Source organism: Polypterus senegalus, chromosome 12 (genome assembly GCF_016835505.1).
Source record: "Polypterus senegalus isolate Bchr_013 chromosome 12, ASM1683550v1, whole genome shotgun sequence".
Taxonomy (NCBI): Eukaryota; Metazoa; Chordata; class Cladistia; order Polypteriformes; family Polypteridae; genus Polypterus; species Polypterus senegalus.
Window position 1 is genome coordinate 96,223,666 of NC_053165.1, and position 13,622 is coordinate 96,237,287.

Consider the following 13,622-nt stretch of genomic DNA (forward strand, 5'->3'; position numbering starts at 1 on the left):
TAAGGTTTTGTTAGTGAATAATGCAGTTAATCCAAAGCACAACAGTAAATTACTGTGAAGGAGCTGTAAAAATGTGGCATGTTGCATATTTTCACCACTAAAGACCAAAACACACCATGCTGCATATTGTGTTTTCTCCAGCGGAGAACACATTACACTTTTTACCTAATAATCACCTTTTTCTGTTTCTTGATTCCTGCAGATGAGGTGGAGGAGGAGGAATGTACCAAGAACCATTTCTGTCTTTGATGCACCTTTAGGATTGCTATCACCGAGATTGTGATCATAATTGGCAAAGTGGGTATCTCACTGCCAGATCACAACAATAGACATCTTACAGCTCAACAAAATGTTTACATGTCACAATAAATGACTCCAATGAACTTTTTTTTTCACTAGACAGCTTTATTTAAAGCATAAATGACAGTCAGACACATGCAGAATTAGCACCTGAAGCACTCCCAAACAGGAATTAAACAGGTTTCTTCATGTGTTAATGGAAATACCACAGTTTCACAAGTTATTTTGTAAAGCAAAACTCTAGTTATGCTGTGAATTCATTACTATGGAGAATTAAATAAAATAAGAGGGTATTGCTCTTGGGTGGCACGGTGGCGCAGTGGTAGCGCTGCTGCCTCACAGTTAGGAGACCCAGATTCGCTTCCCGGGTCCTCCCTGCGTGGAGTTTGCATGTTCTCCCTGTGTCTGCGTGGGTTTCCTCCGGGCGCTCCGGTTTCCTCCCACAGTCCAAAGACATGCAGGTTAGGTGGATTGGCGATTCTAAATTGGCCCTAGTATGTGTTTGTGTGTGTCCTGCGGTGGGTTGGCACCCTGCCCAGGATTGGTTCCTGCCTTGTGCCCAGTGTTGGCTGGGATTGGCTCCAGCAGACCCCCATGACCCTGTGTTCGGATTCAACGGGTTGGAAAATGGATGGTATTGCTCTCTCATGTAAAAAAAACAGATATCTCTGTCTAGTCTTTTTATCCCTGGCTGAAAAGCCTAGAAATAGAATGAAGAATTATCTGGATATCTGCCTTCTTGCTTGGAATCCTTGTAAACTGTGCAATGTCTAAAAACAACGTGTTTGTAACAGAGTAGACAGTACCGCACATCCTGATGGCTTCCCTCTGTCTTTTTTACTTTTTCTTCACTGTACTTCCTCTTTTTTTTAACTAAAGGCAAGTCTAGTCAAACATACATCCAAAATAAGGCAGGCAAAAAATATTCTCCATGTGAAATAGCAGCTTGCTTATGAAATCGCAATTCCTTACTAGGGCAGCAGAATTTGCACATATTACTTCAAAAAATATCAAAACAAAATAATACAAGAGAAATATTCAGTGAGACCAGAGTTAAACATTGTGGCAACACTACATCTGTAGCATATTCATTTTTTTTTTCACATTTTGCACGTGGGGCAGCAGGGTGTCACATTCGTAGCACTGCGTGGGTTTCTGCCAGGTGCTCCAGTTTCCATCCGCTGTCCAAAATCATGCTGATTAGGTGAATGGGCGACATTAAATTGACCCCCATGACCCTGGTATGGATTAAACAGGTTAGAAAATGACATGACATTTTACACTTATCTACTCGTTCATCTGTTAAAATGGTATAGTTCAGAGATAGTTCTGAGTCTATCCTTGCTTTGGGCAGGAAATAATAATAATAATAACCTTTTTATGTCTAACCGAGACCTAACCGGAAATACACCTGACAGTCCATTGCAGAGTGAATTCACTTGTACTGAGACCATTCAGACTCTCCAATTAACCTTACTGTGGTGTTTGGGATACAGGAGGTCAACCTATACAGTGTCACATATGCTTAGGAGGCATTCAACAAGCCCTGAGGTGAGCAATATAATTTCAGACAGGGGTTGAATTGGGGTACTGATGTCTCTCTCTCTGTCTCTACAGAACAAAAGAAGAAAAATAATAATAACACCCACTCACCAACAACACCTCCGATATCTGAAAATGGCTCCGTACAAACCACTCCTTCTGTGATGAAGTCACTTCCGGCACATTTAGATGACGTCACTTCTGGTCTCTCACCGATGATGTCACTTCTGGCCCTTCAAGATGATGTCACTTCAAGTTCCTCAATGATGATGTCACTTCTGGTGCTACCAGATGACGTCACTTCCGGGTCCCGTTAATATCACTTCCGGATTTTCCATCATTTCCTGTCAACTCAGTTCCTGTAGCCATTTTCTATTTAAATGATCATTCCACTACTGTACTGTAAACTGTCAACTGTTTGGTTTTTCCAACACGTTTAAACCAAAATTCGCAGGTATTATACAGGGCAAATCCCCAACTCTTGTTTGCAGTTTTGATTTCCTTATTTCTTATTATAACAGACATAGTAAGATTAATACACTTGACACCAGCAGTGACTAGGCCATGATGCAAAGCTGCTAAGAGGGTTCAATCACAACTCCTTACCACTTCTAGAAGACATTATGTATTTGAAAATGTGCTGCTATCTTTGTCCCATAGACTTGGTACACCACTTTCTGGATGGTCACTGGGCTGCCCTTGAATTTTACAATGTGCCTCCGGTAAATTACCTGCTGCTCTTACTTTGAAATCTTTACAACTTTCTGGAGCTCTTTTGTCACTGACAATTGTAGCACTGCACCGTCAACAACACACAAAAATGAATATTTCCTTTTAAATTTGTATATTTGATGTACTATTTAATAAGAATAGGATGACATTGGTTCCTACTTTTCTTCCAGTGTTGTTGTGGCTGTGGCCACAAACCTGAACTGAATTAAGTGGGTCTAACATTGCCGTGTTTTGCCAAGTGAATTTTATAATCTGATTTCCCATTTTTACTTGAATAACATTACACATCCTGGTATTCAGAAAATTTCAAAGTCAATACATTTTCCCATTCTTCTTTGTATGTCACACAGTTCATCCAACAATGCACAAATTTTTGTCCGATCAATCGCATTTTAAATGTAGTGGTAATCATCACAGTAATAATAGTGTGCTTATGCTATTGAAGTCATGTTGGATGGACAAAAAAATGTGAGTTCTGTTTTTATTGTCTCAGAAAAGATATTTATTTTCTGTATTATAGGATTTTGTGTTTAATTCTAAGATGGAAAGATGAATCAATCCGAATATTGCATCAACTATCTTATGGTTAATGGGTGCTATATTACCCAGTTTGTCTTATGCTACCACTTGCCTTTAAAAAAATAATACCATAATTAATACAAGAAATATAAATGTCATTCATTACAATGTACGTTTAACTCCAAAACATGGCACAGTAAATCATTTTTAACCTAGATTTGAAAAAGCCTTTGATACAAATCCAAAGTAAGAAATTATTTTGAAAGTAGAAGTCATTGGCATAAGAGGTAATTGACAAAACTGGATTTCCATTTAGTTAATTGGCAGGAGACAAGAGTACAGATTAGAGGAGAATGATCTCCATTGAACGAGACCATCAGTGAAGCTCTTCAGGGATTTGTAATTAGACTGTTACTTTTTCAAATTTATATTAATGACATTAATGTTGATCTAGTTAGTAAATTAGTTGAATCCACAAATCTGAGAGTCAGAAGAAACTAAAGACATAACATAGCAATGTAAAAATAAGGAATCTTCAAAACTGTGCAAAACACAGTTATTGCACAGAAGTATAAAATTTATGGAATGTTATACACGCAAAGTGGCGACTCTGGACAGAACGTCTGATTTTAGGGGTTTACATGGACGCAGTATTCTCTTTGTCTAGACAATATGCAGAAGTAATAAAATGTTAGTTTATCTTGTAAAAATTGTTTAATATTAATTGACAGACATTATGATCAGACTATATAATGAACCAAAGAGACGGACTGAGGAGTACCATGTGCAGTTTTGGTTGCCATAAAATAAAAAGACATGGCAGCACTAGAAGCTGTGCAGAGAAGCGCTATGAATGGCATCCCGGAACTAAAGGACATCTCCTACATTGACAGACTAAAGCAATTAAACTTTTTTTAGCCTGGAGCAGAAAAGGTTGTTAGGGGACCTAATTCAAGTATTCAGAATTCTTAAAGACATCGATAAAGTTGATCTAGCAGCATTCTTGCAGTTAAAATTAATGAATTATTTACTTTGCAAAATTCAAGGAAATGTGCCTTTGTGACTGAAGCCAGGGAACTTGAAAGTATTATTGAGTCATATAATTGATTCAGAAACATTGAAAATTTTTAAAGCTGGATCAGGTATTGGGATACCTTAACTATCAACTAACTAAATCATCCGGCTGTAAGGAATATTCTTGTCTTGTTTTATACACTTAATTTTCTTGTATTCTTTCTGAAGAAAATTCAAAATAGTGTAAATATGTGGATGCTTGGTGGTGCTATTGCGCACCTTTTTTCCCAACAGACAGTATGCAGTACACTGGGTAAAATCACCCAGAAGTTAATTTTTAATTATTTTCTTCAATAAAGTGCCCCAAAGCACCTCCACCACCATGAACAATAAATCAATAACAATATCTCAATCCTTCTCTCCACCCAGCAGCTCTGTTACACTCCCTCCCAACTCCGGCTCAGTCTACTGGGTTTCCCACAGTCCTTTTTATAGTCCTGGACCCGGAAGTGCTTCTGTCCTTCAGTCCATGTGCTTCCATAGCACTTCCTGATCAGATGAAAACTCTTCTTTTTCTTCAGGCCAGAAGTACTTCAGTTCTTCCGTCCCCGTGACTTGGAAGTACCTCCAGGCTATAATAGAAACAGAACTCTCCGTGTCTCCCTGCAGTGTCCCCTGGTGGCACCCACAGTACCCAGCAGGGCTGTGAAGCCAAACTCCATTTTCCATGATGCCCTGCAGGAATCCGGGGCACATCTAGGCTGCAGGGAGGACACCATCTAGCGTCCTGGATGTGTCGACCGGGATGAACTGACGGCCGTCCATCACAATAGACATTACGAGATGATTCTAGAGCCGCCACAATGGTATTTGGACACTTCATTACATAGCTGCCTCTGTGTATTGTTAAGACAGTCCAGCGAAAAAGTGGGCAGTCAATAACTTGTTGCACTTTTATTTCAGCAATTTGAGTTCATGGGGATGTAGGCATTTCTCCAAGATTGGCTTTTTATGTTTCTAATTATTTTTTCTGTGAATTATTTTTATTTATTTCATAAATATTTCATTCTAGCTTGTGCGTTTAAGATTTCCTTGTCTGTGTCTTGTACCTGAAAATACCATGAACATGAAATTACTTCTTTTCAATTTTTTTTTTTTTTGTAGGATCTTCTTGGAAAAAGAGGAGTCGAGTTACTGGTGACTTCTGCTACACAAATCATGAGAAAATGTTATCCCAAGTGCCCGCTTCCGGTGCCATCAAGCCAAAGTGTCTATTCTTTTCCTGTTCCAGGCAGGCCTGAGTCAAGCCATTCATGTGACTCCTCAAGTCATGGTAAGTCCAGATTCCTTCAGTTAATTTTTAGATGGTGTAGGTTGGCATGGAGGACCTTGAGTTTTGCTCATTGAGGGACACCAAATTAATGTTTTGTGTGAGAGGGACCTCTGTTTCACCTTTTATCTGGGGCTTCAGAAATATGAAGAGATTTGTACAATTTATAAACAAAGTCTACAATAAAAAACTTTTAGTATCTCTGTTGTGGTTCGGACATGGCGATAGACTATTTTTTAACAAATAACATTAACAGGCTTGCTGCAAAAAACCAAATGATACAATTTACTTAAAATATAAGGATACATTTACAATTATTGCATACTAGCAAAATACCCGCGCTTCACAGCGGCAAAGTACTGCCTTAAAATTTTTATTAAGAAGAAAATTAAACCTTTTTAAACTGAGGGAAAATATACAAATAATTATTTGTTAAGGATCTCTTTGTATACCACATTGTGAGTTCGGCCCTCCGGTTGTAATATGACCAGGTTGTGTGCTGAGCTTACTCTTGAGCATGCAACGTACAGTTGGCCATGTGAACAGTAATCTTGTTTCAAATCTCACAGCTTGGATTGCTCCTGTCATAATCGGTTTGAGTTTCATGGTTTGTTTCAATTACGACAGTATTTGTAGGACTTGTGTTGAAGAGACATTCGGCATCTGTCAAGCGTTGTAAGCATACAACCGGTTTCATCGATAACTTCACATCCAGCTTTTAAATATTCATAAACATCAAAGTGTCCACTACTGAAATCGTCACCTGTCAATCTAAGATGTTTAAGAGGCATTGGCGGTTGTCAAAAGGTGTAAAATATTTGGCCATTTCGGTACACTTGAAAGCAACAACCGAACAATTCAGCGGCAGCCATCAACTCACATGCAGATGCATAGGTGAAGGGCTTAAGCATTTCACTCTTCTAGTGCTCCTGTGTAGTATAATTATCTCCTGTACCATCATCATTCCACACCTTGAACCTGTCCCAGTCATTCAATACATAAGACAAAATGTTCCTCCAGATATCAAGAGTGAGCCTGATATGGCCGTGCAATATGTAACAAAGAGAATGGAAAAGATAGGTGACATCTCCGGGCATGGAAACCACTCGGTAAGTGACAGTTCTTTGATCGATGGTGATCACCTCGATAGACATGTTAATGGGGGTACGGTTGGAATGATAAAGGAAATGGGTACCTGAACAATGTAAAGTAAGTCCAAAATACCTACACAATAACTATAATCGTAATGAATGAACAATAAAACAGCGGAGAAGCCGTGGATTAAATAAAAAGGCTGTAGTTATCAGCAGGGAGACGTGAATCCCGTGGCGAAGCAAGGAAGGGAATGTAAAGACTGGAGCAACAGACAGCCTTATATGGGCAGGCAGCCAACAACGTGGGAGGCGTTGGGATCGGGGACCCAACGCCTCACACGGTGACCCAGCTGCAGGCTATGGACGTATATATGTACGTAAGTAGGATTCAGTTATTGTTGGGAACCTGCGTACCAAATTTCTTGAAGATGGGCCCATAAGTAACAAAGACCGTTGAAAAGTTCAATATGGAGGCCGACAGTGGCATCATACCACTGAAATAAGTACGTACATCAGTTTTGGTTAGCGCAGGGAAGCCACCTACCAAATTTCGTGAAGATGGGGCCATAAATAAGAAAGTTCAACATGGCGAACATTGTCAACCGCTATGACCGTTACGCATAGAATTTCGAAATGAAACCTGCTTAACTTTTGTAAGTAAGCTGTAAGGAATGAGCCTGCCAAATTTCAGCCTTCTACCCACAAAGGTGAAGTTGGAGAATTAGTGACGTTGGAAAGTTCAATATGGCGGCTGACAGTGGCGTCATACCACCGAAAAAAGTACGTACATTGGTTTTGGTTAGTGCAGGGAAGCCGCCTACCAAATTTGGAAGTTGGAGAATTAGTGATGAGTGAGTGAGTGAGTGAGTCAGTGAGTGAGTGAGTCAGTGAGGGCTTTGCCTTTTATTAGTATAGATACTCGCGGATAAGTCGGGACTTGATTTTACCGGATATTTTCTGGTATTTTATAATATTGGTCGTATAAGTCGAATGCAGAAAACTCACACTATTGGTCCAAGAGATTATGATATACTAATGCCCACCTGAGAGAGTAACCACGAAGCACACTCCTTTTTTTTCCTATGTATTGTGCCTATGTGACCACATGATAATACCCAAACTATTCCGAAGCAACGTTTTTTTGTATCTTTCGCCCGCACACACCTTTATTGTAAGAGCATCCCTTATCTACGATGGAGCGTTCGATCAGAAGAAAATATGAATCTGGTTTTAAATTAAACAGCGTTGAAGTAACAAAAGAAATTGGTAACTGCGCTGCTGCAACAAAATTCAATGCGTTTGAGAAACTGATGTTGCATAAGTGTTGAATTTTTGAATGGGCATATAAGTCGGGTCTGATTTTATGATCGATTTTTCGTCTTTCAAGACCCGACTTATACGTGAGTTTACATAGTAACAGTTTTCAGAATCAAAGTAAGTGTATTTATAGTTTGGCGTAGGCAACACCTTATTCCTTTGCTGGTAGACTTACTTACTCCAGCACTTGTGGAAAGACCTTCAGCATTCTTTTCTTTCTATATTGAGGAGCTTTCTCCTTCTCTGCCTTGGTCACAACTTCTGATTGTAGGCGGTACTACAGATTTCTCTCTGAGGTTTTACACAAACAGTGTTCTCTTCTGCTTGCAAAGTTTGCATTACTGAGCAGCTGGTGAACAGTCAACATCCATCCTTAAAGGCAAGATGAATGCATGGCTTTAAACATACAGTCCCTCTGTTGTTTGTACACTTGCTATTCCTAAGCAGGACTAATAGAACCCCCATCTAACTCGAGCACAGACAAGTCTTCCTCTGTTCTAGTCCAACACCAGATTGGAATAAAATGGGGTCACGCCAGCCTTCATCATCGCCACACCCTTGGCAATCTGATCCCTGCTATACACAGTAAAAGGTACAGCCAGGCAAGGAGTATTGGGCATCTAGAAACAGCCCAGATCTGATATTCGTAAAGGCTTTTAAAGGAAGGAGAAGATGTTTTCCCATTAGTTTCTTGACTGCACATAAGCCCAACCTTTTGGTTGAAAATCGGTGCAAAGATTTGTCTATCAATGTTTCCTATCATTGCGTTACGGCCCTTTGTCCCTGATCAGGCATTGATGAGACATCTCTGGGTGTCATTTTGTGACCGATTATTTTATCAGATATGCCTCAGAGGCTGCATTCCATTGAGGCCCTGTGAGGAGAACTGACACTTGAGCTGGAATTAAGAGTCTCTGTCAGCTGCTTTTAACATGAAGGACTTGTGTGCCAAAGCACAGTAAAAATAGTAACGTCAGCCTGTCTTAAAATTGTTTCAGACCATGAGATACAGTTAAAGTACTCTGCTTGTGCAAGTCAAGAAATTCCTCTTCATTGTTATGGTCAGTGGCGGTTTGTAATGCAGGGTGCTAGGGCGCTGCCCATCCTCCATATATTTTAAAAACTCTACTTAAATTAATTAGGTAATGCAAAATAACCATGAAATAAATCAGCGCAACGTGCCTGGTGTCAGTGCATGTCAACATCCATAAAAAATTGTTTCTGACTTGTACTAGTTTAATTTCTATGTTTCCTGAGTGAAGGGTGCCAGCCAAATGAAACTTTATGTAAGTCCTTTTGGCAAGCAGGTGACCTGAGGCTGCCCTTTAACTGGTTGCTTTCAGATTTTTCTGGAGATGCAGCTCTCTGTGCTCCGGACACTCCCATATTTATTTGTAGCGAATTAAAATTGTTTTAGGCTTTTTGTAATTTACTGTGATTGGACAGTTGTTGACACAATGTTTCATGTTCACATCAATGATTCACAGTTCACAACCACCATTAACATAACTACAGATGAGTAAGCGTGACTTTAGGGAGAAGGCAACTTCAAGTGGAACTTCAGAAATCAAAGAAAATTTGGTTATTTCTTTAATAAAACACCCCATCATAAATCGTTCAATCGAAGAAAAAAAAGAAGATAAAGGAGTTTGGGCCAGACCATCCTGATTTAAGAATTTGGGAGCAGGCAAGTGATTGAGGATGAGCTTACACATGGACTTCTCTCAAACAAACTCTGCAGGTGGTCAAGACCTGTCTGAGGAGGATAGATAGATAGATAGATAGATAGATAGATACGAAAGGCACTATATAATAGATAGATAGATAGATACGAAAGGCACTATATAATAGATAAAAATGAAAGATAGTACTGTATATAATAGATAAGTGTTGCTTGAGTTTGTCCCCCCACAAACCAAAATTTATTTCACCCCCCACCACTGGTTATGGTGCATCCATACATTTACTTTATGACCCTTCCATTTAAAATGTCTGTAGGGTGCTCATGCCTATACTGGTTACATCAGCCATAAGGTATGAACCAACCCTGGACAAGGTACCTTCATGCACACACACATACACTGTGTCAATTTAAAGATGGCACTGAAAATAACTGACATATCTCTAAAATGTGGGATGAAAACCACAGAGACACAGGAAGAACATGCAAATTTGACACCAACAACCTTGAGGCAACAGTGCTATCCCGCTGACATGCTAATGTAATGATTATGGTATTCTTACAAAAAAACTCATGTACTGTATTTTACATTACACTACATCCATGACAAACATAAATTCACGAAATATAAAATAACAACAATTAAACTGCAATTATAGCTTTACTTCACCAGAATTGCATCTAACTAGTGTAGCAAAATAAAGAAGACAAAACATTTAGCAGCAAGCCTTTAAGAGAATAATGGCGCAAGACATGTTGAGCCTCTTTACCAAAGCATTATACTGTAAATCAGACCTCAGTGGAATTAAGAGGCACAACTTGTACTTGTCTGCTTATTCTGGAGGAGTCAAAAGTTTTATGGGAATCTTAAGCTCCAAGATTCTTCCCCACTGGTCATTTGCATTTATATTGGTTGATACAGTTTCAAATAGGAAACAAAACATCTATAAAGGTAATTCACCCATGAAGTTATGCATACTCATTGAGAAAACCTCCATCACCAGAGAAAATTTGTCATTAAGTACTTTGTCTTTCTGTATATGTTCTTCTCTAGCATACTTTAAAATAATAGCTACGGTGCTCACTAACAAGAAGTGTGTGGTCACAGTATGTGTACACTGGAAAAATACATTTTTATTCCAATTAATTTCATAAGAATTAAATGGCTTTCAAACATCGGAAAACATTTTCCTAAAAATGTATCTTCACTCGACTCTTTAGAAAACACTATAAGGTAAAAATATTATTACAATATTTTTTCCTAAATGAATTTGATACAAAACACTAAAAACTTCTGCTACTGCTGCTCCTGTGGAAGTTCTCTAAATAACTGTGAGACATTTGCTGTTTATTTTGCTCTAGCTGATTGCTTAATGCATTGTGAAATGACCGCACACTACATCTCCTCACACCCGGAATATTTCAAAGGAGACTCAAGTACATTAAAATATGAGGTGCATTCATCGTCAGAAATAAAGCACTCAAAAGAAGCAGATAAACAAAAGAATTTCATGTAAAAAAGGAACAGAGTGCAAATTAAAAAATCTGATGTTCCCCTGAACTTGTCTTCCCTAGTTGTTGTCCTGTTTGTCCAGCAGAGTGGCTCACTCATTTAGTTTCTTTTAACATTTTATTAATTTTATTAGAATCAAATAAAATTCTATATAAGCAAGTCAAGTTTAACAAAACTAGGTTAGAAACAAATCAACCCCCACTCACGAAAAAGAGAGCCAGGCCAACAGAGTAAAACTTTAATAATAGTAAATGTATGTAAATAAATAAATGAATAAAAAAGAGGAGAGAGAATCAGCTTCCTCAATTTAAATGCTTATTTTAAAATGTAATTGATTAGATCCTGCCAAGTTTTGAAAAAGTACAGAACCTCTAAGTGAGAATTAGATTTTTTCCAATTTCAAATAGAATATAGCATCAGTTACCCACTGACTTAAAAGAGGTGAGTTACGATTCTTCCAGTTGATCAAGATAAGTCTCCGTGCCAATAGTGAAGTAAAGGCAATTACAGTTGGTTTGTCCTTCTCCACTTTAAGCCCCTTTGTGAGCCCACCAAGCACAGCTGTTAATGGGTTAGGAGGGATTGTGACACCAAGGCTATCTGAGCCTTATTTTAGTTTAAGTTTAAATTTAGTCCAAAATGATGTTAATTTGGTGCACCCCTTAAACGTTCGCCGGTTGGATCTTACCCTGCAAACATTTTGGACAATTTTAAACAAGACAGATGTGCTCGATATGTATTTTTAATTTGAATAATTGTATGCTTTGCGCATTTGGAGATACACAATAGATATTTCAGATATTTCAACAAATTGTTTTCCTTTTCTCTCTCCTTCACTTTCCTCATATTTTGTAGCTCGTGAGCTGCTTTCCAATATTCCATTATATCGTCTATTATAGTTACTCTAAATGTTGAATTGTTTCACAGATGTCATCTATTAGCTCCTGTTTGAAGGATTTAGTACTCTATACTAATCAATAACTGTAATGCTTATATGGAATGCTTTAATTTGTATTGCCAGTGCACTGTCCATACAGCTTGAAGCACTGCATATTCAATATTTGCATATTCCTGCTGTGGAAGTACAAAAGGCACCTCTGAGTCATTCACTTCCACTTTGGAATTCTTCACCACCACTCTATCAAAGCTCAAGAAAATCTCATTATGCCCAGACAAACTTTACTAATAACTGAGATGGCACTTACCACCTTTCTTGGTGTCAATGGTCTGATGTATCACATTCCAAATCCTCCTATCAAATGAGTCCATTTATTGAACCCACTTATTCCAAAATTATGGTCACAAAATTGTCTCTTGTATTCTGACGTTCTTGGGTGAAAGGCAGGATTCATAACTGGAATGAGTGGCAGTTCATCACTTACTATTCACAATTACCTAATCGGGGGGAGTGTCAACATGACTGAGAGAATAAAACCGAATTAAAAAAAAAACTTTTACAAGTACCATAAATTTACACCGGCTGTTACAAACTCATATCAAATGTATGTTGTTATTCTATAATAGTAACAATAAGAGCAGCTCACTACTCAAAACAGACGCGCCCGGAATCAAACCAGGAACCTCTTGATTACGAGTCAGAAGTTCTAACCCCATTTCTTTTTCTACAGTTAATAAAAGCTCACTTGTTTTGATATATTTGTACCATTTGTGAAAGTGTTTATTTGATTTTTGGACTTCAGTCCTCAAATATTATACACTTCATGGCTACATTTTGTAAATTATTACTAAAATCTGAAAAACACGAATAATATGAACACGTGTTCAACAATTCTTGCCTCGCATTTCATCCTACATTTACACAGACCTTTTTATCATGTACACATAAAATTTATGTATTCCATATGCCGATATATTATTTACCCTCAACAACTCCAAACATCTCACACCCAGATAAACAGACTTTAGCTCCGAGACTCTTCTCTGCAACTTGGTTGGGTGGGAAAGCAGACTGCTTGCTTCTGCTGATCGATGAATTTACAATACAAAAGACGCTGATGGAGAGGTGCGAAGTAATTTAAGGTGGCCCGGGATTACGAGTTTTTTTGTAGGCTTCAGGGATTCTAGTGTTAAAGTCACAAACCTACTTAATATGAAAGTCCTATGGACAAATTCTATCACAGCTTTACATTTCTCAAACAAATATTTAAATATTTTAGGAAACTAACAAAAGAATATATAATAAAGCCGGGGAGACACAGGTACACAGTAGATAGCATGGTTTTAGCTCTTTTCACTCTTTTTCTTTTGGGCTTACTTGCAGTTTGGTAGCAGTTATCTTATTAATGCTGCTTCTGTCATTTTCACTGTGGCAATGTCACCAATGAATATTCATTTGTGTCTGCCATTTCAATGTACACAATTATGCAAAAATTTACTTGTCCAATAGGTTACACAGAATATTAATATATTAATCATTACCATGACCAGTTAATCTATGGACAATAGTCCATCAGTTCTTAGAAAGTTCACACATAATGTCTTCTAGTGACCCTTTTATCAGTGCTTTGCCATAATGAAGTTGTCCAGAGTGTAGGTTGTTTACTTTGGTTGGTATCATGT

The 13,622-nt window shown here is 38.2% G+C and overlaps 1 protein-coding gene across 3 annotated transcripts in view; it reads left to right on the forward strand.

Annotated features, from left to right (window-relative positions):
• LOC120541399 (cytosolic carboxypeptidase 4) overlaps positions 1–13,622 on the forward strand; it is a 917,845-nt gene that overhangs the window by 351,962 nt on the left and 552,261 nt on the right. For all 3 annotated transcript variants that reach the window (XM_039772988.1, XM_039772990.1, XM_039772989.1), the window contains one exon: positions 5,272–5,440. In XM_039772988.1, coding sequence (XP_039628922.1) covers positions 5,272–5,440 — 169 coding nt within the window. The remainder of the gene's footprint in view (positions 1–5,271; positions 5,441–13,622) is intronic.